This window comes from Rhinatrema bivittatum, chromosome 2, assembly GCF_901001135.1.
Source record: "Rhinatrema bivittatum chromosome 2, aRhiBiv1.1, whole genome shotgun sequence".
NCBI lineage: Eukaryota > Metazoa > Chordata > Amphibia > Gymnophiona > Rhinatrematidae > Rhinatrema > Rhinatrema bivittatum.
Window position 1 is genome coordinate 336,450,352 of NC_042616.1, and position 26,713 is coordinate 336,477,064.

The 26,713-nt window shown below is 45.6% G+C and overlaps 1 protein-coding gene across 1 annotated transcript in view; it reads right to left on the reverse strand.

Moving 5' to 3' along the window:
* The window catches only part of MLH1 (mutL homolog 1), a 180,564-nt gene that overhangs the window by 69,540 nt on the left and 84,311 nt on the right, over positions 1–26,713 (reverse strand). Inside the window, 1 exon segment of the mRNA XM_029589829.1 lies at positions 9,310–9,659. Within this exon segment, the coding sequence (XP_029445689.1) occupies positions 9,310–9,659 (350 nt within the window).

Sequence of the window (26,713 nt, forward strand, 5' to 3'; positions counted from 1 at the left end):
AGGTAGTACAATTTAATTTTGGTTGGCTCAATAAAAAGAAGTCACAAGCTATAAAGATTCCATGTACCAAATGAAACTATTTTACCTCTCAGACACCATACCCGGCTATCCCATGGTTAAAAAAAATATCTTTTTTTAAAATGACAGTACAAGCCTACACTGAAACACTGCAAGTCTCAAAATCCGAAAAGAGTTTTCTGGAAGGATTCATTCAGCTTCGGGGTGTGAGGTGGAAATTTTACTTGGCTGAACAATCAGACAATTCAAGGCTTGCTATTCCTCTCTGAACACTAGAAATGTAGCTTTCTTTTAATAAATTCTTGAATCGATGGCATGCAGTTAAGCAACCTGCTTTATTATGCTTTATATCTTTTCTAACAGTCAATCAGATTACATATCTCAGTGTAAACTGCACTCTAATGATCCAGCCTTTCCTGAAAAATGCAATCTTCAAACAACTGATCTAGTTTGAAGACCTGACTACTTCCTCTCCAGTCACAGCAGACCCACACTCAGCCTATTGCAGTTATTTTAAGTACATTACAATATTTTATACACCATAAGAAGAGAACTGCTTAGATTTGGAAAATCTGATAAAGACAAATAATACACAAATATGGCCTTAATACAGGTACAAAAGAAAAAGAAATCAAATTATAGGCCACAACGGAGAAGTGGGAGCTGGGAGTAAATGTGAGTAAAGAAACAAGGACATTTAGATTTTTAAGAATAGCCAATCATAAGAACATGCCATACTGGGTCAGACCAAGGGTCCATCAAGCCCAGCATCCTGTTTCCAACAGAGGCCAATCCAGGACCTGGCAAGTACCCAAAAACTAAGTCTGTTCCATGTTACTGTTGCTAGTAATAGCAGTGGCTATTTTCTAAGTCAACTTAATTAATAGGAGGTAATGGACTTCTCCAAGAACTTATCCAATCCTTTTTTAAACAGAGCTACACTAACTGCACTAACCATATCCCTCTGGCAACAAATTCCAGAGTTTAATTGCACATTGAGTGAAAAAGAGCTTTCTCCGATTAGTTTTAAATGTGCCACATGCTAACTTTATGAAGTGCCCCCTAGTCTTTGTATTATCCGAAAGAGTAAATAACAGATTCACATCTACCCGTTCTAGACCTCTCATGATTTTAAACACCTCTATCATATACCCTCTCAGCAGTCTCTTCTCCAAGCTGAAAAGTCCTAACCTCTTTAGTCTTTCCTCATAGGGAAGCTGTTCCATTCTCTTTATCATTTCAGTCGCCCTTCTCTGTACCTTCTCCATCGCAACTATTTCTTTTTTGAGATGTGGTGACCAGAATTTTACACAGTATTCAAGGTTCGGTCTCACCATAGAGCGATACAGGAAAATTGGTTACCTGCTAATTTTCGTTCCTGTTGTACCACGGATCAGTCCAGACAGTGGGTTGAGCCTCCTGTCCAGCAGATGGAGGCAGAGAAAAACTGAAAGGGTATCCTATATCAGGACAGAGCCCCCCCCCCCCGCGTCCCTTCAGTATAAAGGATATCAAAGCAGAGAAATATAACTATAACCCGGAAAAAGATCAAGCAAGAAAACCTTTAAACCATAAACTGGTATTTTGAAAATGCAAAGCATTGTGATAAAAAAAAACCAGCTCTTATATAGATATCTATCATGTAGATACTTCCGGTGCCTGAAAAATCATATAGGATGCCAAAATCTGATAGTAGACCACTCATTCAGCAGTGCTGTGGAGAACAAAGAGAAAAAACTTTGAGTGGACATATAAACAGTAACGCAGGTAGGGCAGGAATCTGGACTGATCCGTGGTACTACAGAACGAAAATTAGCAGGTAAGAACCAATTTTCCTTTCCCTGTACATACCCGGATCAGTTCAAACAGTGGGATGTACCAAAACTTCCCCTAAGTAGGGTGGGACCGAGATAAGCAGGCAGGTACTTCTAGCTGGCCTAAGGAGCCAAAAACTGGTGCCTGGAGATCGAGACAATAGTGGAGAGTAAAAATATGCAGCGACTTCCAGGTAGCAGCCCTGCAACTCTCCTGTGAAGACACCAACTGACTCTCCGCCCAAGAGGTAGCGTGCGAACGCAAAGAATGGGCCTTCAAGCCCTCCGGAACCGGCAGGCCCCAACAGACATTCACCGACGCAATCGCCTCCTTTAGCCATCTAGCAATAGTAGTTTTAGAAGCCTTATTCCCCTTATTGGGTCCGCTCCACAAGACAAAGAGATGATCAGAGACACAGAACTCGTTCGTGACCTGTAAATACCATAAAACTCTCTTGACATCCAGTTTCCAGAGCTCTCCGCCAGGCATGCTGGCGACATCCGCTGAAGAGAAAGCCGGGAGCTCCACAGACCGATTCACGTGGAAGGAGGAAACAACCTTCGGTAAGAAGGATGGGACCGTTTTAAGAGAAACCCCTGAATTCAAAAGACACAGGAAGGGTTCCCTACAGGACAAGGCTTGGAGCTCAGACACTCTTCTGGCCGAGCACTTGAGACAAGGAACACAGTCTTGAGGGTCAGGTCCTTAAGGGTTGCCCGCCAGAGAGGCTCGAAGAGCGTCTCACAGAGAACACGAAGCATCAAACTAAGGCTGCATGACTGACAAGTAGCCCGGACAGGCGGGTTCAAATGCTTAGCACCCTTGAGGAAGCGAACAATATCAGGATGGGCTGCCACCGCATAACCATCGACCCTCCCTAGGAGGGAACCAAGGGCAGAGACCTGCACCCGCAACGAGCTAAAGGACAAACCTTTCGAGAGGCCAATCTGAAGAAAGGAGAGGACTTGAGACACAGAGGCCCTGCATGCTGGGACACCGGATTCAGAACACATATTCTCAAACACTCTCCAGACCCAGATATAAGCGAGAGAGGTAGAAGTTTTACATGCCCATAACGATGTGGAAATAACTTCCCCCTTATAACCCTTCTTCCTCAGTTGCCACTAGCAGTATGCAGGCTGCTAGACAGAAACGATCCGCCTGATCAAAAAATACGGGACCTTGGCGCAGAAGGTTGGAGAGGTGACCAAGGCGCAGCAAAACCTCCGTTGCAAGGTTTACGAGGTCCGCGAACCATGGCCTCCGCGGCCACTCCGGAGCTACCAGGTTGGCTGAGCTCTTGTGAAGTTCTATCCTTCTGAGAATCTTTCCTACTAGAGGCCAGGGTGGGAACACAGAGAAAAATACCGTGCGGCCAGGGGAGGACTAAGGCATCCACGCCTTCAGAGCAGTGCTCCCATCTGAGACTTAAGAACCTGGGAGCCTTTGAATTTCCCAACGTGGCCATGAGATATAAGTGGGGAGCCTGCCACTTGCGCATGATCAGGCGCATCGTGTCTTTGGGCAACTCCCATTCTCCGGGGTCTAGATGATGGTGACTGAGAAAGCCTGCTTGAACACTGTCCTTCCCCACAATGTGGGAAGCCGCCAGCCGATCCAGATGACGCTCCGCCCAGGAGAGGAGCTTGCCGGCTTCCAATGCCACCAGACGACTCCTGGTGCCTCCCTGGCGATTGATGTAAGCAACTGTGGTGGCACTGTCGGATAGGACTCGTACCGCCTTGCGATGGATCACAGGAAGAAAGGCCTTGAGTGCCAGACGGACTGCTCTGGCCTCCAGATGATTTATGTGTCACTGGGATTGTACTGGGGAATATAGTCCCTGGGTAGACTGATTCTGTCACACTGCTCCCCAGCCAGAGAGACTGGCATCCATTGTAACAATGATCCACTGGGGAGTCTTCAGGGGCATCCCCTTCAGAAGGTGGGCGTGAGAGCCACCACTGCATGTTGGCTACGGCAGAGTCGGAGAGCGATAGTGGAGCCCAAAACTCCTCCGAGACCGGCTTCCAGTGGGACAGCATAGCTTTCTGTAACGGACACATATGCGCAAAGGCCCAAGGAACCAAATCGATAGTTGAAGGCCATAGAGCCCAGGACCTGAAGGTAGTCCCAAGCCGTGGGAACGGAGAGGGACAAGAGATGATGTACCTGATCCATTAGCTTGAGCACCCGGGTCTCTGGCAGCAACACCTTGCCACGCAGGTGTCGAAGCAAGCTCCCAGGAATTCCCGGACCTGGGAAGGCTGAAGGCTGCTCTTGGAGAAGTTGACTATCCACCCTAGGGAGGTGAGAAATGTCACGTCTCTGTTGACCGCTATCGTGCAGAGTTTCTCCGATTTGGCACGAATGAGCCAGTCGTCCAGGTAAGGGTGGACTAGGACTCCGTCCCGGCAAAGGGAGGCCACTACCACCACCATGATCTTGGTAAAGGTGTGCGGCGCGGTGGCAAGACTGAACGGAAGCGCTTGAAACTGGAAGTGTTGATCCAGGATGTTGAAGCGAAGATACTTCTGATGGTCATGGCGGATTGGAATGTGTAAGTAAGCCTCCGTAAGGTCGAGAGATGCGAGATATTCGCCTAAGTGAACCGCCGCTACAACCGCCCTCAGGGTCTCCATCCGAAAATGGGAAACCTTGAGGGCCCCATTGACTCTCTTGAGATCCAGGATGGGCCTGAAGGAGCAGTCCTTTTTGGGAACGAAGTGGAGTACTGGCTGGATCCCTGTTCCTCCAGTGGCACAGGGACTATGGCTCCCAGCTCCTGCAACCTGGCCAGAGTCTGACACACCGCTGGATGCTTTCGGCTCCCGCAGGGAGAGACAAGGTAGTGGTCCGGGAGATCCTGAGCAAATTCTAATGCATAGCCATTTTCGATCACATTGAGGACCCACTGATCCGTTGTAACCTTGACCCATTCCTCGAGAAACAGGGACAGACGACCACCTAAGTTTGGAACGGAGGAATGGGCTGGCCGTATCTCATTGTGAGGACTTTGCAGAGGAGCCTTGCAGGGTACCATTTTGGAAGGGTCGTTGGCCACGAAAGGACTGAGACTACAGTTGGGATCTAGTGGAAGCACCTTTTTGGAAAGGAGCTCCGAACTCTGTTATTATATCTGTGCTGGCCTCGGAAGCGAGAGCGCGAAGGAAAGAAAGACTTAGTCTGTTTAGGGCGGTCCTCAGACAGCTTATGAATCTTGTTGTCTTCCAAAGATTTAATAAGCTGTTCAAGGTCCTCACCAAAAAGCAACTTACCCTTGAAGGGAAGTGTGCCAAGCTGCGACTTGGAGGAGGGGTCTGCAGACCAATTGCGCAGCTAAAGAAGCCGTGTGGCTGAAACTGCTGACACCATAGCCCTGGCCTGCACCTGGAACAAGTCGTAGAGGGCATCAGACCCAAACGCCTCCGCAGCTTCCAGATGATCCGCCTATTCCGCCTCTGCAGACGGGAGGTCCTGGGTGCTGAGTAATTGTTGAATACACCTGAGACTTGCCCGCTGCATGAGACTGCTACAGACTGTCGCCCGAACTCCTAGAGCGAGGACTTCAGAAATCCGCTTGAGATGCAGTTCCAGTTTGCGATCCTGAACATCCTAAAGCGCCGTGGCACCAACCACGGGGATGATGGTCCGTTTGGTGACCTCGGAAACCAAAGCATCCACCTTGGGAACCTTAAGCATCTCCAGGCATTGGTCAAGCAGTGGATAGAGCTTGTCCATTGCCCTGCCCACCTGAAGACCCGCTTCGGGAGACTCCCATTCCCATAGGAGGAGTTGCATGAGCATGGGGTGGAAAGGAAAGGTACATGGAGGAGCCGCTAGGACCGGGTCCATGTTCCCTGAGACAGCGGCACCGGAGGATATATATATATATATATATATATATTTTTTTTTTTTATTATTTTTTTTTTTTTTTTCCAGCAGTAAATTGTCAGTGCAATGGGGCCCAAGGCAAAAGGTCTCCTGAGTCCAATAAGTCAAGAGGGGGAGTGACTGGATCACGAGTATCACCCCAAGCCAGCAAAGGGTTACCAGGCAAGGAATCCTAAGCTGAATCTTCAAGGGGCAACCCGCCCTAGGACCCTATAAGAGCCAGGGGACAGAGCTGTCTCCCTGAGAGAACACAAGTTTTGCCCTAAAAAAATTACTTTTTTTTTTTTTTATACAGGAATTAGGTTGGCAATACTTGCTTGATCCTGAAGAAAAAGTGAGGAGAAAGAAGCCCACTGAAAGAAGAAACAGCTAAAGAAAAGGAGCCGCAGGTTCAATTGTCTGTATCTGCTGGAGACAGAGAGATACTGAAGGGACGCGGGGGGGGGGGGGGGGGGGGGGGGCTCTGTCCTGATATAGGATACCTTTTCAGTTTTTCTCTGTCTCCATCTGCTGGACAGGAGGCTCAACCCACTGTCTGGACTGACACATACAGGGAAAGAGGCATTATGACATTTTCCATTTTATTCACCATTCCCTTTCTAATAATTCCCAACATTATGTTTGCTTTTTTGACTGCCGCAGCACACTGAACCGATGATTTCAATGTGTTATCCACTATGACGCCTAGATCTCTTTCTTGGGTGGTAGCTCCTATATGTTAGAAAAGAAAAGCAAAAGAAAAATGAAACCTATGGTTCTCAAAGGAGGTGGCTGACAAAATAAAGGCTAAAAAAACAGCGTTCAAGAAATATAAAGGATCCCAAAGGGAGGAGCACAAAGAAGAATATCTGGTAGAACTGAGACAAAGAAAGTAATCAAGACGGCAAAATGTCAAGCAGAAGAAAGGATTGCCAAAGAGGTAAAGAGAGGTGACAAAACATTTTTCAGATACATCAGAGAAAAGAGAAAAGTTCAAAGTGATATAGTGAAACTGAAAGGTGAAAAGGATCAATGTGTGAAGAGAGATGAAGAAATGGTAGAAATATTAAATGAATACTTCAGATCGGTGTTCACTAAAGAGGACCCAGGAGAAGGACCATCGCTAGTTAACAAGAAACTGGAGGGGAGTGGAGTAGATGTAACTCTGTTTACAGTGGAGAATGTGTGGAAAGAGCTGGGGAAACTGAAAGTGGACAAAGCCATGAGGCCTGATGAGGTTCATCCCAGGATACTGAGGGAGCTCAGAGATGTGCTGGCAGGTCCACTGTGTGACCTGTTCAATAGATCCCTAGAAACGGGAGTGGTGCCGAGTGATTGGAGAAGAGCGGTGGTGGTCCCACTTCACAAGAGTGGGAACAGAGAAGAGGCTGGTAACTACAGGCCGGTTAGCCTCACTTCGGTGGTGGGAAAAGTAATGGAGTCACTGTTGAAAGAGAGAATAGTGAACTATCTACAGTCGGGAGAAATACTGGACCAGAGGCAGCATGGATTCACCAGGGGAAGATCCTGTCAGACAAATCTTATTGACTTTTTTGACTGGGTAACCAAGGAATTGGATCAAGGAAGAACACTTGATGTCATCTACTTGGATTTCAGCAAAGCTTTTGATACGGTCCCGCACAGGATGCTGGTGAATAAAATGAGAAGCATAGGAGTGGGTGCCGAGGTGGTGGCCTGGATTGCAAACTGGTTGACGGACAGAAGACAATGTGTGATGGTAAATGGAACTTACTCTGAAGAGAGAGTGGTGTTAAGCGGTGTACCGCAAGGATCGGTGTTGGGACCAGTCTTGTTCAATATCTATGTGAGCAACATAGCAGACGAGATAGAAGGTAAGGTTTGTCTTTTTGCGGATGACACTAAGATCTGCAACAGAGTGGACACGCCGGAAGGAGTGGAGAGAATGAGACTGGATTTAAGGAAGCTGGAAGAGTGGTTGAAGATATGGCAGCTGAGATTTCATTCCAAGAAGTGCAGAGTCATGCATATGGGGTGTGGTAATCCGAAAGAACTATATTCGATGGGGGGTGAAGGGCTGATGTGCACGGAGCAGGAGAGAGACCTTGGGGTGAAGTCGGGGAAACAATGTGACAAGGCGATAGCTAAAGCCAGAAGAATGCTGGGCTGCATAGAGATGGGAATATAGAGTAAGAAAAGGGAAGTGATTATCCCCTTGTACAGGTCCTTGGTGAGGCATCACCTGGAGTACTGTGCTCAGTTCTGGAGACCGTATCTCTGAAGGGACAGAGACAGGATGGAGGCGGTCCAGAGAAGGGTGACCAAAAAGGTGGATGGTCTTCATCGAATGACTTATGAGGAGAGATTGAAGAATCTAAATATGTACACCCTGGAGGAAAGGAGGAGCAGAGGTGATATGATACAGACTTTCAGATACTTGAATGGTTTTAATGATCCAAAGACAACGACAAACCTTTTCCATTGGAAAAAAATCAGCAGAACCAGGGGTCACGATTTGAAGCTCCAGGGAGGAAGACTCAGAACCAATGCCTGGAACGCCCTTCCAGAGGAAGTGGTGAAGACCAAAACTGTGAAGTACTTCAAAGGGGCGTGGGATAAACACTGTGGATCCATAAAGTCTAGAGGATGTGAATGAAGAGAGGGTGGCTTGCGGGAATGACGGCTACTACCTGGAGATAATACTCTTATTCGATAAAAACATACACATGGTAATGAGACTCCAACATTGCTCTATGCTTCAGCGGCAAGAGGAAATGTGGAAAAAAGGATATGCATTCACAAAAAAGCGGGGAGTAGCTTGCTTGTTACGGTGGTTTCTACCCCAAACCAAATAAGCCTGATACTTCACTTTCAATGCATATCCAGAGTAGCTCTCTGTTTCAACGGCAGGGGGATGAAGAAAAGTGGATTTATATTCAGACAACAACCAACAAGGATTGAACTGCACAGTCTGGGTAAACAAATAAGCATGGGAGTAGCTTGCTTATTGAGGCAGTTACTACCCCTAACCAATTAAGCTAGATACTTCACTTAGATACTGTTCCAGCACTGCTCTCTACATTAATGGCGGGGCTGGAAGGGAATTGGAACCAAAAGATTACTAAGGGCCAAGATAACAGATATGTATGAGAAAAAAAACAAGTGTGAAAGCTTGCTGGGCAGACTGGATGGGCCATTTGGTCGTCTTCTGCTGTCAATTCTATGTTTCCAGTCTCACAAGGTCTTCCTGCAATTTATCAGAATTACAGCAGGAACAAAATACTTTTAGGTTCCAAAAATAACTACCAACTGACAATTATAAATGCGACTGTTAGTTATTTTGCAACTCAGGGTGCATAGTTTCCTGCTACAATCCTAATATCTGTTCACATTTATACAGATGCATAATGTTAAGGCATATCAGCGATACACAAACATTTTGTATTATCTAAGACACTGCACAATGTTAGCTTAGACTCAAAACTATGTCCACTTTACATTTGTTTTTCAATCCTTCTGTAAAAAGCACCATTCTTAGTGTGGGAGTGAAAAGGAGTACAGACAAGGAAGATCTCTTCTGCACAACCCGTCACAGCAGCTTTGCCTGCCCCCAAACCTCTTTACCTTGGGGGAACAGCGTCAGGTGATGTGCTATCATTTTCCTTCCGTCCTGCTGACCTTTCCGCCGTGTCCTCTGGGCTCATAAGGTCCACGGCCGCTTCCAGCATGTCCGAGTCATGGAGCTCTTCCATCTCCGCATCCGGCTGTGCAGCTGCAGGAGCCAAAGGTTCAGAGCTACTGGCTGCCACACTGGGCTCAGCAGCCTGTGGCTTGCTCATCGGCTGCAAAAAAGCATCAAGCTTCTGATCCCGAAAATCAGTGCGAACCATCTGGTGTGCATATACCTTCTCGCTCTTTCCTTCCGCTACCTTACCAAGCTCTTTTGAAGAGATGGATACTCCAGGCAATAAAGTCTGATGGGCAAAAGAAAGACACACAGATTACTGTGGGCAGAAATGAATACATCTTTGTACAAAAATCTAAACATAATATAAAGAATTGCATGCACAGGACAAAACACCTAAATGTTATACATATATTATAAGCATAGGCTTTTTAATTGTATTTCCCCATCAAAATTCCCAGTAATGTAGGAGATTTTATTAAGAGACAACAAGAAAAGAAAGTATAGGTCAGTGAAAAGAATAAATGCCCATCTCATTTCGGACAAAAAAAAAATTACATTGATCAGTTATCATGAGTTGTCCCAAAATTCCTAAACCTCAGTTGGTTTGCTCTTATCTCTCCCCTTTCCTAATCTAGTTACTAAAGTGCTGTCATTCTGAATGCAATGATGCACCAACTGTTTTGGATTGCCTTTTCCTAACAACTTCAGCATTCATGGTCAAGTGCAAGGGGAAGTTTTGTACCAATCCCATGGTCACTTTGCATGGGGCCCACCGACAAGTCTGTGGCTACTTGGAAAGGAAGTTGTTCCACAAAAAAAGGAACAGTTTTTGGGAGAGCAGATGGAGCCAATCCCTAAGTTTTTCTCTGAGCTCTAAGCCACAGACTCCACCTCCTCAACTGAAAACAGAATTGGGTGAAGTCCAGATGACCATAGGAGTGCCGGTGCTACAGAAACCGCCGAAGAAGCTCTCCCCAAGGACATTGCTACATGGAGGCCTGGAACGCATATTTACATTCCAGGCATGCTGGAGCCTGTATCAGCAGCAGGAACTGAAAACTCAGCCAGACAATGGTAAATGAGAGCAAAGGTAGCTCAGAGATATGCTGTTGGCTCCGCGGTGTGACCTGTTCAATAGATCCCTGGAAACGGGAGTGGTGCCGAGCAATTGGAGAAGAGCGGTGGTGGTCCCACTTCACAAGAGTGGGAGCAGAGAGGAGGCTGGAAACTACAGGCCGGTTAGCCTCACCTCAGTGGTAGAAAAGTATTGGAGCTGCTGCTGAAGGAAAGAATAGTGAACTATCTACAAGCAGCAGAATTGATGGACCAGAGGCAGCATGGTTTCACCAAGGGAAGGTCCTGTCAGACAAATCTGATCGACTTTTTTGATTGGGTGACTAAGGAATTGGATTGAGGAAAAGTGCTCGATGTCATCTACTTGGATTTTAGCAAAGCTTTGGATACGGTCCCACACAGGAGGCTTGTGATTAAAACGAGAAGATTGGGTGTGACTGCCTAGGTGGTGGCCTGGATTGCAAACTGGTTGAAGGACAGAAGACTATGTGTGGTGGTAAATGGAACTTACTCTAAAGAGAGAGCAGTGATAAGTGGAGTACCGCAAGGGTCGGTGTTGGGACCAGTCTTGATCGTGGACGGGATAGAAGGAAAGGTTTGTCTATTTGCAGATGATACTAAGATCTGCAACAGAGTGGACACGCTGGAAGGAGTGGAGAGAATGAGACTGGATTTAAGGAAGCTGGAAGACTGGTTGAAGTTATGGCAGCTGAGCTTCAATGCCAAGAGGTGCAGAGTCGTGCATATGGGGTGTGGAAATCCGAAAGAAATGTATTCGATGGGGGGTGAAGGGCTGATGTGCACTGGAGCAGGAGAGAGACCTTGAGGTGTTAGTGTCTAACGATCTGGTCAGCGAAACAATGTGACAAGGCGATAGCTAAAGCCAGAAGAATGCTGGGCCGCATATAGAGAAATATTGATTAAGAAAAGGGACGTGATTATCCCCTTGTACAGGTCCTTGGTGAGTCCTAGCCTGGAGTACTGTTCTCAGTTCTGGAGACTGTATCCGAAGGGACAGAGGCAGGGTGGAGGCGGTCCAGAGAAGGGCGACCAAAAAGGTGAATGGTCTTCATCGAATGACTTATGAGGAGAGATTGAAGAATCTAAATATGTATACCCTGGAGGAAAGGAGGAGCAGGGGTGATATGATACAGACGTTCAGATACTTGAAAGGTTTTAATGATCCAAAGTCAAAGACAAACCTTTTCCGTTGGAAAAAAATCAGCAGAACCAGGGGTCACGATTTAAAACTCCAGGAAGGAAGACTCAGAACCAATGTCAGGAAGTATTTCTTCACGGAGAGGGTGGTAGATGTCTGGAACGTCCTTCCGGAGGAAGTGGTGAAGACCAAAACTGTGAAGGATTTCAAAGGGGCGTGGGATAAACACTGTGGATCCATAAAGCCTGGAGGATGGGAACGAAGAGAAGAGGTATGGGGGTGGCTTGCGGGAATGACGGCTACTCCCTGTTGATTAATACCCTTATTCAATAAACATTCACACGGTTAATGCGACTCCAACATTGCTCTATGCTTCAGCGGCAAGAGGAAATGTAGAAAAGAGAATTTGCATTCAGGCAACAACCAACAAGGTAGCACAGTCTGGGTAACAAATAAGCGAGGGAGTAGCTTGCTTGTTACGGCAGTTACTACCTCGAACCAATTAAGCCTGTTACTTCACTTGGAAAGCACATCCAGTGCAGCCCACTGCTTCAGCGGCAGGAGGAATGAAGAAAAGAGGATTTATATTCAGACAACAACCAACAAGGACTGAATTGCACAGTCTGGGTAAACAAATAAGCGAGGGAGTAGCTTGATTATTGTGGCGGTTACTACCCCTAACAAATTAAGGCTGATACTTCACTTTGAATGCATATCCAGCGCAGCTCACTGCTTCAATGGCAGGGGGTGGGGGAATGAATAAATAGGATTTACATCCAGCCAACATCTAACAAGGCATTGATCTGAGCATAGGAGTATACAAACATCGGGGTAACTTGCTCAATATGATGGATAGTACCCTCAAACATTAAGCCTTATACTTCAGTTTGATACAGCTCCAACACTGCTCTCTGCATCAATGGCGGGGGTGGAAGGAAATTAGAATCAAAAAGTTACCAATAAGGGCCCTGAACTCAGCGGTTGGAGTAACAGTTAAGAATGAGAAAATAAGTGTGAAAGCTTGCTAGGCAGACCGGATGGGCCTATTGTTCTTCTTCTGCCGTCATTTCTAGGTAACCGGGGAAATTACAGTGGATTGTCAGCATTCCTCGGGGGTCCGCTAGGTTGGGACTATGAATCCAGTACCTTCTCCCCAAATCTCCTCTGGAGCAACATTCATCCCCAAGAGGTAATGTGCAGCTATGAAGCCACATTGTCAGAATGGAGGCAACTCTTTCAGGTTCTCTCTCTCCTAGCTGTGTAGGAAAGTCCTTGGTGTGTGTGTGAGAGAGGGAGCCAACATATGTGTGTGTATTAGCAAGAGGGAACCTGTGTGCAAATCTGTCTGAGCATGTGTTTGCACGTGTCTAAGTATATGTATGTGAAAGGGAGCATGAATGTGTGTGTGTGTCTGAGCATGTGTTTGTGAAAGGGAGCATTGAGACCGGTGAAGAGATCAAACTCTAGGGTTGATGGAGTAAGAGATCTACATGGTTTTTTCTGAGCAATAAATTCTGCAGTTAATATCAGGAAAGGTTGTGGTATCCAAGCATAAAGTATTCTCTGAATGGGTGGGAGTCCAGGCCTGCCAGTTCTCTTGATATGTGTATCCGAGCATGTGTGTGTAACTTATTCAATAATGTCAAAATTAGTTTAGAATTCACAGGTGCAACTTCCATGAATTATAGCAAAGGATAAAGAAAACAGCTTGACAAAAGCTCCAGCAGAAAGTTGGGAGGAGAAAAATGAGCTAATGTGTGAACTGTGCACTTCTTGTGTGCAGAGACAGGAATTAAGGCTGAGCCTAATGTCTCATCTTCAAAATAATCACATGAATTATATAGACACTGCCCTGCCTCCTCCTCTCTGCCACTCATTCTTCTCTATCCATCCTCAATCCCCTAGTTCCCGTTCCTCCGTTTAACAATCCGACCTTTAAATCTACCATCTGCCATCAGAGACGAGCTTTTTTTTACCCACTACTGATGTGCACTGACTACATAATGGTGGATCTGAAAGAGTTTGCATTTAGCAAACACGTGGCGGAGCTGGGCGAGGACAACAGTGAAGCCAAAGATATAGGCCACAGCAAGGATTACACAGATCCACCTACATTAAAACTGGCTTCAGCGAAGAGCGACTTACCTTCAAGAGAAGAATTCTGGGAGTGGTTTAGCAGTCTTTGATGTGACATGAAAGCACATAAACAGGAAACAATAGCTATGATGGAAGATCTATGTGAGGAGTTCGCAGATTTGGGGCGGCGCATGGATGAGCTTGACACGCAAGGTGAAGGTCAAGCCACTGCCCTGGATCATCTTCAGAGTCAATATAAAGAAATGCAGATAGAACAACTTTCTATTGCGGATAAACTCAAGGACCTGGAGAACAGGTTCCAGAGGTGTAACCTGCGGTTTCGAGGGATGCCAGAGAGCCCCGACTATGAGAACAAGCTGGTTATCACTGCTGTTTGTAAAGAGCTGCTCTCTTTTCCTCTGGCCCTGGCTGGGAAATCAACAGTGGAAATTAAATTAGAAACATTCCACAGGAGAGCAAATCCAAGATTGCGTGCTAAAGGAAGGACGTGTGCCGTCTCTCTCTTTGCCTACCTTACTTTTGCCTGCCAATGCCTCATTCGGGGTGGAAACGAAGGGCCCGTGAGAGGCTGAATTTAGAAGCCTTGACGCCGGGTCAGTTTAGAGGGCCGATGAACGCCCATATCCTTAGGGGGAACGGTGAGCCGTGCGAAGAATTGCTGGAGGTGTGCCGAGGAGATCTAGGTGTCATAGTGGATAACACATTGAAATCGTCGGTTCAGTGTGCTGCGGCAGTCAAAAAAGCAAACAGAATGTTGGGAATTATTAGAAAAGGAATGATGAATAAAACGGAAAATGTCATAATGCCTCTGTATCGCTCCATGGTGAGACCGCACCTTGAATCAGGTGTACAATTCTGGTCGCCGCATCTCAAAAAAGATATAATTGCGATGGAGAAGGTACAGAGAAGGGCTACCAAAATGATAAGGGGAATGGAACAACTCCCCTATGAGGAAAGACTAAAGAGGTTAGGACTTTTCAGCTTGGAGAAGAGACGACTGAGGGGGGATATGATAGAGGTGTTTAAAATCATGAGAGGTCTAGAACGGGTAGATGTGAATCGGTTATTTACTCTTTCGGATAGTAGAAAGACTAGGGGACACTCCATGAAGTTAGCATGGGGCACATTTAAAACTAATCGGAGAAAGTTCTTTTTTACTCAACGCACAATTAAACTCTGGAATTTGTTGCCAGAGAATGTGGTTCGTGCAGTTAGTATAGCTGTGTTTAAAAAAGGATTGGATAAGTTCTTGGAGGAGAAGTCCATTACCTGCTATTAAGTTCACTTAGAGAATAGCCACTGCCATTAGCAATGGTTACATGGAATAGACTTAGTTTTTGGGTACTTGCCAGGTTCTTATGGCCTGGATTGGCCTCTGTTGGAAACAGGATGCTGGGCTTGATGGACCCTTGGTCTGACCCAGTATGGCATTTTCTTATGTTCTTATGAGATGTTTTAACATCTGACACCCTCCATGATTTGTTAACATCTTTATCCCCTGTAGAAAGAACGGCCCCTGAAAACCCGGCACTGAGTCAGGCAGCTACCCTAGTCCGACCGGATCTGTCCCCGGATGATGCCAGGGAGGGGGCCTCGCAAAACGCATTTTTAGAAGTCATAGCACTGTTAAGATCCGAAACTATCAAATACCGTTGGACATTCCCTTTTGGACTGCTTTTCTCGATCAGAGGAACACTGCATCTAATAAGAACTGTCTGAAGCAGTAGAAATTTTTTAAAAAGCAGAAATGGACACTTTTTCCTGAAGCCTTTAGCTGTTCGAAAAGAATCCCCCCTTGATGGCAGCGAGCAGGCAAGGGAGGAAAGAGACTTCAATGCCAATCAGAAGATCTGAAAGCTACTCCTTTGGTCCTTCATTGAACTTCATGGGACTTGATGGCTTTGCAATTCTATCAGTTATCTTGCTGTTTTGAACAGAGTTTAGCTGCTCTACTTAAATACTTGCTAATTTGCTTATCACTACTATTTCATCTCTGATGCTGTTACATCCAGTCTTTATGTTTTTGACTTACTAGTTGTATAAGGTTTTCATAAGATATGGCGGGGGCTGGGTTGGGATCTGTTTTGTACTGATACTTCAACCTCTGCTTAGAAAGAGTGGGATCTGCATGGGGGGGTTCAGCAGATCATATTTTGGGTTTCAGGGGGTGAGGGTGGGAGGAGTGGTTCGGATAGTAAAGGGTATTTTGAGTTGAAAGGGACAAGGAATCTTTGGCACTATTTCACGGGACAGGTGTTTGAAGATGCAAGACTCAGTAACTATACTGGATGTGCAATGAGAGACATTATCAGACTATTTTGACGATAACTATTTTTAGGTTATTCTCCCTTAATGTTAAGGGACTGAATTCATACAGGAAAAAAGACAGCTGATCTATGGAGACCTTTTGTCATCTAGGGTTTCTATAGTGTTGCTCAAGTAACTCATTTAAGAAAACGTTATAAGCATCTAATGCAACCCAGGGATTTCCCTGATAGGTACTCTGCATCTACCATAAGGAAGGGAAATATACCGGAGTTGGTATAATGTTCTCACAGCATTTTGTTTATGAAGTACAATTCCAACTTGCTGACTCCAAGGGGTGATATCTGTTGTTACGAATAAAGGTGTGTGTGTGAGGGGGGTTATACACTTTAGTTTGCATAAATGTCTCTAATAAGGATTAGGAGGCCTTTTTTGTTTCTCTTGAAAAATTGTTAGCTCACACTGAATGCTACTTGATCATTGGAGGTGATATAAATTTATCTAGAGTCTCTGCTTTGGGCAATTCCTCTACAATGGTAAGTAGGTTGCGAGGTGCGTGTATTGCTTTGACTCATTTGCTTGAAAGCTGGAATTTGGTAGATATTAGGAGGCAGTATTTTCCTTCAAGGGATTATACTTTTTTCCCCAAACCACACAATTCCTACTCCTGTGAAGACTTTTTCTTGGTAGATAAGAGAATAATGAATAAGGTGGTTGGTGCAAACATAGGTAACATAACCTGGTCAGATCATGCTCCTGTGTGGATCAAACTACATTTCACAAATTATGATACTGGTAAGCGAAATTGGCATCTGAAAGAACATTTATTAAAGGAAGAATCTTTTTGCACTCAATTAAATAAAGACATGCAGGAGTATTTCAGTATTAACAATCAAGGTTTTGTTTCTACGGTTGTTGTGTGGGAATGTTCCAAAGCTGTTATACAAAGAAAGTTGATATCTTATGCTTTGTTTAGACAGAAATCAAAAGAGAAAGCTAGGAAGAATCTTACAGAGAAGATCAACACTTTGGCTAACATTCACAAAGTATCTTTAGAGCCTTCGGTATTACAGAACCTTAATATGATCAGAGAGCAATTAAATGCACTTAACAATGACTTCATAGTACACCAGCTGGAGTTGTCCCAACAAGTTTATTTCAAGGGAGGAAACAAGGCTGGCAGATATCTTGCTAGAAGGCTGAAATCTTTAATGTTCCATAGTCACGTAGAAAAAGTTAAAAATACAGAGGATGCCATTGTTACAAGCACTGCTGATATCAGAACTTGCTTCTCTCAATTTTATGCTAACTTGAATCATGCAAATAGTAATATAGCAGAGGATGATATAGATACAAATTTGGCTTTTGTTTCCTTACCTAAGATTACGAATGCATAACAACTATTCTTAGACAGTGTCATAAGAATAAGAACATAAGAAATTGCCATGCTGGGTCAGACCAAGGGTCCATCAAGCCAAGCATCCTGTTTCCAACAGAGGCCAAACCAGGCCACAAGAACCTGGCAATTACCCAAACACTAAGAAGAACCCATGCTACTGATGCAATTAATAGCAGTGGCTATTCCCTAAGTATAATTGATTAATAGCCATTAATGGACTTCTCCTCCAAGAACTTATCCAAACCTTTTTTGAAACCAGCTACACTAACTGCACTAACCACATCCTCTGGCAATAGTGTCATAATAACTGCTGAAATCTTACAATTAAGACTCTCAAAATTGGAAAATCTCCTGGCCTTGATGCCTTCGCGGCAGTTTATTACAAGCGTTTTTCACATATTTTGGCAGGGCCTCTTGCTGCTAGGTTTAATTGTCTTAGAGAGGGTGGGTCTTTGACTTCGGATAGTAATCTAGTTGGTTTCACAATTATTGTCAAACCCGGATGTGATGCAACACTCTGTGGGTCTTAAAGACCCATCTTACTAATTAATTTAGATCTTAAAATCTTAGCAAGGGTTCTGGTAGCTCGATTGAACGTGGTCATTTCAGCATTAGTCCATACTGATCAGGTGGGTTTTATTCCGCAGCACATGGCAGCTGATAATGTTTGCAATATTCTAGATCTCATTTGGTGTGTTAAGCATGAAAATATTCTCTCTCTCTTACTATCTGTTGATGCTGAAAAGGCATTTGACATGGTGCATTGGCCCCTTCTATTGAAAACTTTGGAAAGCATACATTTTGGATGTATGCTGGGAAAGTTTATGGATGCATTAAGGTTAATGAGGGTTATGGGAATAGTTTTTTGTTTGCCCGAGGCACCAGGCAAGGCTGTCACCATTACTTTTTGCTTTGTGTTTGGAGCCTTTTACCATTAAAATTCGGGGGACTGCAAACATTAGTAGAGTTACTGTAGGGAGTTCTCAATATAAGCTATTCCTGTTTGCAAATGACATTTTATTTACAATGATAAATCCTGATGAGTCTCTTGCGGGTGTGGTTGAGGAAATGCAGTTCAGTGATGTATCAGGTTTTAAAGTTAACCTTGATAAATCTGAAATTTTGAATTTAACAGCTCCAAAACATGAACTGGGTATACTTAAGCAAAAATATCCCTTCAAATGGGCTATACAAGAGATGAAATATTTAGGCATCTTTCTTAATAGTCATGTCAAAGACTTATTTCTTTTGAACTACCTACCATTATTAAAAACCCTTATGAAAGATTTGAAGAAATGGAAGAGCGGGAATTTTTCGTTGCTGGAGAAAATTGCAATTATTAAAATATCTTACCTAGATTCAACACTTATTCTTAACACTTCCCATTGCTATAATCTTCTGCGATGTTGAAATCTTGGCAGAAGGTATTTGACGTTATCTGGAAATGCAGACCTCCAAGGGTCCCTAAGTCAGTTATGTTTCAGCCTAAACACAGAGGAGGTCTGACTGTCCCTAATTTAATATGGTATTATATTGCATCTCAGCTAAGAGCAGTTGTAGACTGGAATAGGAAGGTCTCTCAGAAGCAGTGGGAACATTCAGAGTCTATACAAGCCTTGCCATGGCAGCCAGAAAAATCTTGAAGACATCTGTCTAACCTACCCCATCTTTGAGAAACACTCTCAGGATTTGGTCTTTTTGGCATACCAAATTGATGGGTGAGAGGTCTTAATTTTTCAGCACTTACTTATTTCACAGCTGTGAGTTTCCTTCGGGCTTTTCATACTTGGAAAGAAAAAGGGATCTGATGTTTGGGGGGAAATTATTGAATTTTACCTCTTTGGTTCAGAAGTATGGTCTAGCTATACAGGAGTTTCTAGCATAGGCACAACTCAGTCATTCTGTCTGTTTTAAGGAATATTAGAGACTCATTATCTAGAGGGAAAATTCTCCTTGAATCCTATTATGACAAGGCTGATGTCTTAAAAGGTATTACTTCTAAATTATAGAGTATACTCAAATCTGACTTGAAGGACCATCCAACATTTATCAGAGATTGGGAAAGATTTGGGAACTTCTTTGACAGAAGCAGAATGGGATCTCTCTTTTCTTAATACGAGCAACACCTCCATTTCAACCACTTTGGTAGAGCATGGCTATAAAGTGCTTCTGCAGTGGTACTACACTTCTGAAAGGCTACATAAGATGTATCCTCAGGCGGACAATAGATGCTGGAGGGGCTGTGATGAGGTCGGCTCTTTTTACCACATCTAGTAGACATTTGGGGTAAAATTTGCTTTCTCGCAGCTTCTTGTTATTAGAGCTCTGTTTTTAAAGCTGAGAGATAGCAATCTGTTATTAACGGAGTTGCTGGATATAGCAACCTGAGATTATTTAGAATAGTTGTGGGTGGATCCTTGGACCAGTGGCAGGTGACCACGCCCTCGGGGGAAATCCCGAGAGGGACCACTGGTCAGGCTTAGTGTAGGAGACAGACACACACTAGTTCTTTTATTAGACAATATATTAAACCACCAGAGGTGGCAGTAGTGAGCTGGAAGCGCCCGGCTGGGCTGTAGTCCCTCAGGTACTGGAACAGCGAGCCCAAGGTGGCTGAGCTGTAGAGAAACTAAGAAAGTGAGTAGGCAAGACATGCAGAGTTCAGGAACAAGTCCTTGATGGTAACACTCACACAATAGTCTCTTGAGGCAGCCCAGGAGTTGGTAAGCATTAGGCCCTCGAGGAGCGAGTACCTGGTTCCAGGGAAAGCTCTAAGAAATAGATAGAAACTCACTAATGTTATAAGCAAAGATTTCTTAGTAAGCAGTATGTTAAACCACCAAAAGTGGCAGTAATGAGCTGGAAGCGCCCGGCTGGGCTGTAGTCCCTCAGGTACTGGAACAGCGAGCCCAAGGTGGCTGAGCTGTAGAGAAACTAAGAAAGTGAGCAGGCAAGACATGCAGAGATCTGGAACAAGTCCTTGATAATAACACTCACACCATAGTCTCTTGAGGCAGCCCAGGAGTTGGAATGCAGTAGGCCCTCGAGGAGCGAGTACCTGGTCCCAGGGAAAGCTCTGAGAGATAGATGGAAACTCACTAATGTTGTAAGCAGCGATGACTTTTAGCAGAAGTGGTATTCAGGAGCTGGTCTGGGACGTGGGCCCTCAAGGAGCGAGTACCAGTTCCGGACTGTGACCTGAAATGAAAAAGAGAGAGCGAGGCCCCCGAGGAGCGGGTACCTCTAATGAAGTCCGAGGAGGCAGAGTAGCTACGTTTGCGGAGAGTGAGTCCCATCCGCAATGGTACCCGGAGGTAGCGAATCCCATACCTTGCTAACTCGTCTTGTTAGCAAAAACTGAGACCTTAAATATCTGGAGCTGGTGACGTCATCTCAGGGGGACGCCCCTGAGGTTTGTGCCAACGCCGGTACATCAGTCGAGCCGCATGCGCCCTTAGGCATCTGGTCAACATGGCGGCTTGCAGCGTCGAGCCGGTCCGGGATTGCCGGAGGACGGCCTGGAGACGCCGCAGCAGCGAGCCTTCCATCAACCCCGAAGGGAGTCGCCAACGAGGTAAGGTGGACGGAGCAGAGACGTCTGACAGTGACGGACACAACACTTGCCACCTGGATTGATGAAATAGTAGGAGCGAAAGATATTCTCAATCCTATATATACTTTGTTGAATTTGCCAGTCCCAAATGTGGAGGGTCTGTCAAAAATTGCTCACCCAGATTTTCTTAGCAGCACACTGTGAAATTGCTCTGGTACGTAGAGAGTTACCAACATTGGCTGACACATTGGCTTGCCTGCATAAGATTTACCAATTATCTAGGATTTCAGCCCTAAGGAGGAATAATGTTTTCAAATTTGATAAAATTAGGTCTCCTTATGTGACCTGGTATGCCAGGCATAACAAGTAATTCTTTGGAAATGAGGTGCTTGCTGTTAGTACTTTCTAAAGCAACAAAGAAAGAGTTGGTCTTCTTTAATTTGTGGCTTATACTGAGTCTGCTTATTTTATTTTATTCTCTTCAAGTTTCTGTATGTTTAATTTTTTCTTTTCTCTTTTTCTCTTTTGCAATTTTCAAACAGCCTGCTTGCAGTTCCTGATTCTTAGGGGGGAAGGGTTGATGGGGATCTAGAGGGTAAATGGGAAAGTGAGTAAACTTAGAAATTGTTACTATGGCCATGTATTGGTATTTGTTTTATTACTGGTAATGATACTGTATTTGCTTGTTACTGATAATAATAAAAATTGTGAATGGAAAAAAGCAGAGAACGTACAGCATGGCTGAAAACTTGTGCAAACGGAGGCAAATCATAACATTCCCAGCCTTAGCATCATCTTTACTAGCAACAGTCCCTGAGCTTTTTAAAAAATGTTTAAAAGCTGAGCCAATGAAACAGCTAGGGGTCTAAATAACCAACACCAAGCAGAGCTCTGATTCTACCAGGTCAACACACCAACTCAGAATCAACGATTTTCTCTCTGACATGGCACTGACTGGGCCATGACTGAGGCCCAGAACATAAGAAATTGCCATACTGGGTCAGACCAAGGGTCCATCAAGCATCCTGTTTCCAACAGTGGCCGATCCAGGCTACAAATACCCAAACACTAAGCAGATGCCATGCTACTGATGCCAGTAATAGCAGTGGCTATTCTCTAAGTCAATTTGATAAATAGCAGTTAATGGACTTCTCCCTCCAAGAAGTAATCCAAACCTTTTTTTAAACCTAGCTATACTAATTGCACTAACCACATCCTCTGGCAACAAATTCTAGAGCTTAATTGTGCATTGAATGAAAAATAATGTTATCCGATTAGTTTTAAATGTGCTACTTGCTAACTTCATAGAGTGCCCCCTAGTCCTTCTATTATCCGAAAGAGTAAATAACTGATAGGAAAATTGGTTCTTACCTGCTAATTTTCGTTCCTGTAATACCACAGATCAGTCCAGACCAGTGGGTTTTGCATCACTTCCAGCAGATGGAGTCAGAGAAAGCAAAACTTTGAGGCACTGCTACATAACTGCCACCTGCAGTCTCTCAGTACTGATCTGTACCCAAGCCAAGAATAATAAAAAAAAAAACACCCCTCGAAACGGGAGAAGGATTAAAGGGTTGGAAATCCCTAAAAACTGTAAACTTTGCGCTTCCACAACAAAAAACAAGACCTGGAACACCGCAGATCCTGTCCAACCAGGACACTCCTTACAGCCCAAAAAGTTTGCTTACTAACACCTTCACATGCTATTCTCCTTTCTTCTTTGATTGGTTTTTTTTTTTAAACATGACAGGAAAAGTCATTCTTTCAGAGTCAAGTGAGAGGGCCTCTGGACTGATCTGTGGTATTACAAGAACGAAAATTAGCAGGTAAGAACCAATTTTCCTTTCCTGAACATACCCAGATCAGTCCAGACCAGTGGGATGTACCCAAGCACCCCTACACTGGGTGAGTATCTGAAAGACCTGCGCGCAGAACACCCTCACCAAAAGACGCTTCATCCTGCGCCCTCACATCTAAATGATAATGTCTGGTGAAAGTATGAAATTGAGGACCACACCACAGCCCTACAAATCACCTGTGGTGAAAGAAGCTGACACTCAGCCCAGGTCGTGGCCTGCACCCTTGTGGAGTGAGCCTTCAAACCCACAGGAACCGGCCGGCCTTTACAAATGTACGCCAAACAAATAGCCTCCCTAAGCCAACGACAGATGGTAGCCTTAGAGGCTTTGTCCCCCTTCTTAACTCCACGTATAAGACAAAAAGATGATCGGAATGGGGAAAAGTATTCGTGACCTCCAAATAATATAAAAGAATCTGCCGCACATCCAAAAGATGCAACTCCCTATTCTGAGGGGAATCTCTCAACCACTCCGGAAACCCTGGCAGCTCTGTCTGATTGACATGGAAGGAGGACACCACTTTGGACACAACGGAAGGCACTATTCGTAACGAAACCCTGTTGCTGTAAATCCGTAAAAATGGGTCCCTACAAGAGAGCCTGAAGCTCCAAAATCCTCCTAGTTGAACAAATAGCCACCAAAAACACCGCCTTAAACATCAAATCCTTCAGGGTCGCTCTCTGTAACGGCTCAAAAGGGACTCCACACAGGATGCGAAGAACCAGGTATGGACTCCAATCCGGACAAGTCTTACGTACCAGAGGGAGCAAATGCTTTACCCCCTTGAGAAACCTGATTACATCTGGATGAGCAGCAAGAATCCGACCATGACACTTGCCCTTGAGCGCTCCCAAAGCTGCCACCTGTAAATGCAGCAAGTTGTACGCTAACCCCTTGGATAAGCCATGCTGCAGAAATTCCAAAATATGCAAAACATTCACCGCCAGGGGGTCCAACTGACACCACACTTCAAAAACCTTCCTGACCCTAACATACACCATGGAGGTAGCCGGTCTCCTAGCCTGCAGAAGCGTGGAAATGACTTGCTCAGAGTAGCCCTTCAAACGCAGCTGCGGCCTCTCAAAAGCCAAGCTGCGAGACAGAAGAGATCCTCCCTATCCGAGAATATGGGACACCCTGCTGCAGTAGCCTTGGAAGATGCGTTAGTTTGAGGGGACCTTCCTCTGCAAGCTGCACCAGATCTACAACCACGGACGTTGAGGCCACTCCGGCGCCACCAGCACCACATTTCCCGGGCACGCTTTTATGCGCCTGAGGACCTGCCCAATAAGGGGCCACAGGGGGAACACATACATAGGGATTCCTGTTGGCCAGGGGCACACCAGAGTATAGAGTCCCACTGATTGGGCTCCTTTCGATGATTGAAAAATCTTTCCATCTTTGAGTTGGCTCGCTTCACCATCAAATCCAACTGGGGAACTCCCCACCTGGAACAGATGTAATTCCGCGCTTCAGGGGACAACTCTCACTCCCCTGGATCCAGCTATTGTCTGCTGAGGAAATCTGTCTGTATGTTGTCTACTCCCTCTATGTGCGACACAGCTAGACCTTCAAAATGGCGCTCCGCCCAAGGAAACAACCTCCAAGCCTCGGCAGGAACTCCTCGTTCCGCCCTGCCGATTGATGTATACCACCACAGTCGCATTGTCTGACAATACCTGAACCATCCCGCCCCCTGACCAGGGGCAGGAAAACCTCCTGGGCTCGGAGCATCACTCTAGTCTCCAGGCGATTGATTGACCAGGACCTTTCTCCTGGAAGCCAAAGACCTTGTGCCGACTGGCCCAAGCAAATTGCCCCCCAACTGGAGAGATGTGTATCTGTGGACACCACCACCCAGTTCAGCGGCTCCAGGGCCATCCCCTTCTCTAGATTGAGATGAGACAGCCACCATGAGAGACTGGACATGGATTCTCAATAGAGAGGCAAGGGACGCTGATACTCCTCCGACAAAGGACTCCATCTCGACAACAGAATGCGTTGCAAAAGCCCAAGGAATCAAATCCAACATGGATGCCATGGACTCCAGGACCTGTAAATAGTCCCCTGCCATTGGAACCATCAGCCGAAGGAACAGCTTCACCTGGGACTGCAATTTCACAATCCAGTCCGCTGCCAGGAAGACCCTGCCCCACCGAGTGTCGAACAGAGCTCCCAGATACACCAAGGACTGAGTTAGCTCCAAATGACTCCTCTGCACATTTATGACTCAACTGAGAGAGCGCAAGGTGCGCAGCACCCTCTGGAGAGACCTTTCGCATTCATCCTTGGACTTTGCACGAATCAGCCAATTGTCCAGATACGAATGAACCAAAATTCCTTCCTTGCGAAGGGTCGCTGCAACCACAACCATCACCTTGGTGAATGTGCGTGGTGCCGTTGCCAGACCAAAGAGGAGGGCCTAGAACTGAAAATGCTGGCCCAACACTATGAAACAAAGAAACATCTGATGGTTCCTCCAGATGGGAATGTGCAGGTACGCTTCCGTGAGATCCAGGGAGGCAAAGAACTCTCCTTTGCGCACCACTGCACTACGGTGCGTAGCTACTCCATGCAAAAATGCAGGACCCGAAGGGACTGGTTCACCTTCTATAAGTCGAGGATGGACCGAAAAGAGCCCTCTTTTTTGGGCACTATGAAGTAAATGGAATACCTCCCCCAGCCCTGCTCCGACAACAGGATGGGAACAAATTGCTTTGAGGTCACGCAGCTTCTGCAGAATTGTCAGTACAGCCTCCTGCTTGCTGCGAGAGACCACGTGAGACTCACAAAGTTCTCCCTTACTGGGTACGAAAACTCTAAAGTGTAGCCTTCACGAATTACCTCCAGCACCCAGCGGTCCGAGGTAATCCTTTCCCACCCCTTGTAAAAGTTGGACAATCTGCTTACAATGGAGTGGGGACCCCTTGGCTTCATTGGGCTGACTTTCCACCGCCAGAGCCCTGGCTTGACCAATCTCTAGCCAACCTGCGAGCTCCATGAAAGGACTGCTGATATCAGATGCCCTGCTTTGCCGTGGAGCCAGAAGAGGTCTTGCCGGACCGAAATCTGTGAGAATACCGAAAACGGGCTCAAGCTGCAAACACTTTCCTAGTGGGCTTCCTGTCCTCTAGCAAACTGTTCCTCTTCAACTCCCCCAACATCTTCATCAACTGATTCAAGTCCTCTCTGATCAAAAACTTCCCCTTGAATGGAAGATTGCAGAGCTGGACCTTGGATGATAAGTCTGCCGACCAATTACGCAGCCACAGGAAGCTACAAGCCGCCACCGATGAGTCTATGCTGCAAGCCAACTTATGCACCAAGTCATATAGCGTGCATCTGCCACATAGACGATCCCAGCTTCTAGCCAGGCCACCTGCAGGGAAGCACTGTCTTCTGCTGTCCCACGCTCAGGAGCCTTCTGCACCCAACACAGACAGGCCCTCTGCATAAGACTGGCACACACCACCGCTCGAAAACTCAATGCGGAGACCTCAAACATCCATTTGAGCTGCACCTCCAGCTTGCGGTCCTGAATATCCTTCAAGGCGGCCACCTCCGCCACTGGAACATGTGGGCACCAACGACATAGGAAAATGTGGGAAAGAGGTTCTGGAAGCCAAATTTAGGATTTTAGGTAGAAAGCTGAAATCCAGAACCTCCAGGGTGGCATTCTTTGAAATGCTTCCTATTCCACATGCAGGTTCCCAGAAGCAGGCAGAGCTCCAGAGTTTCAATGCATGACGATGGTTCAGGGAAGAAGGATTCAATTTTGGGGGAAGGGGAAGACTTTTCCGAAAGGATGGGCTCCACCTTAACCAGAGTGGACCCAAGCTGCTGGCACTAACTTTTAAAAAGGAGACAGAGCAGCTTTTAAACTAGAACCAGGGGGAAAGCAGACAGTCACTCAGCAGTGCATGGTTTGGAAGAA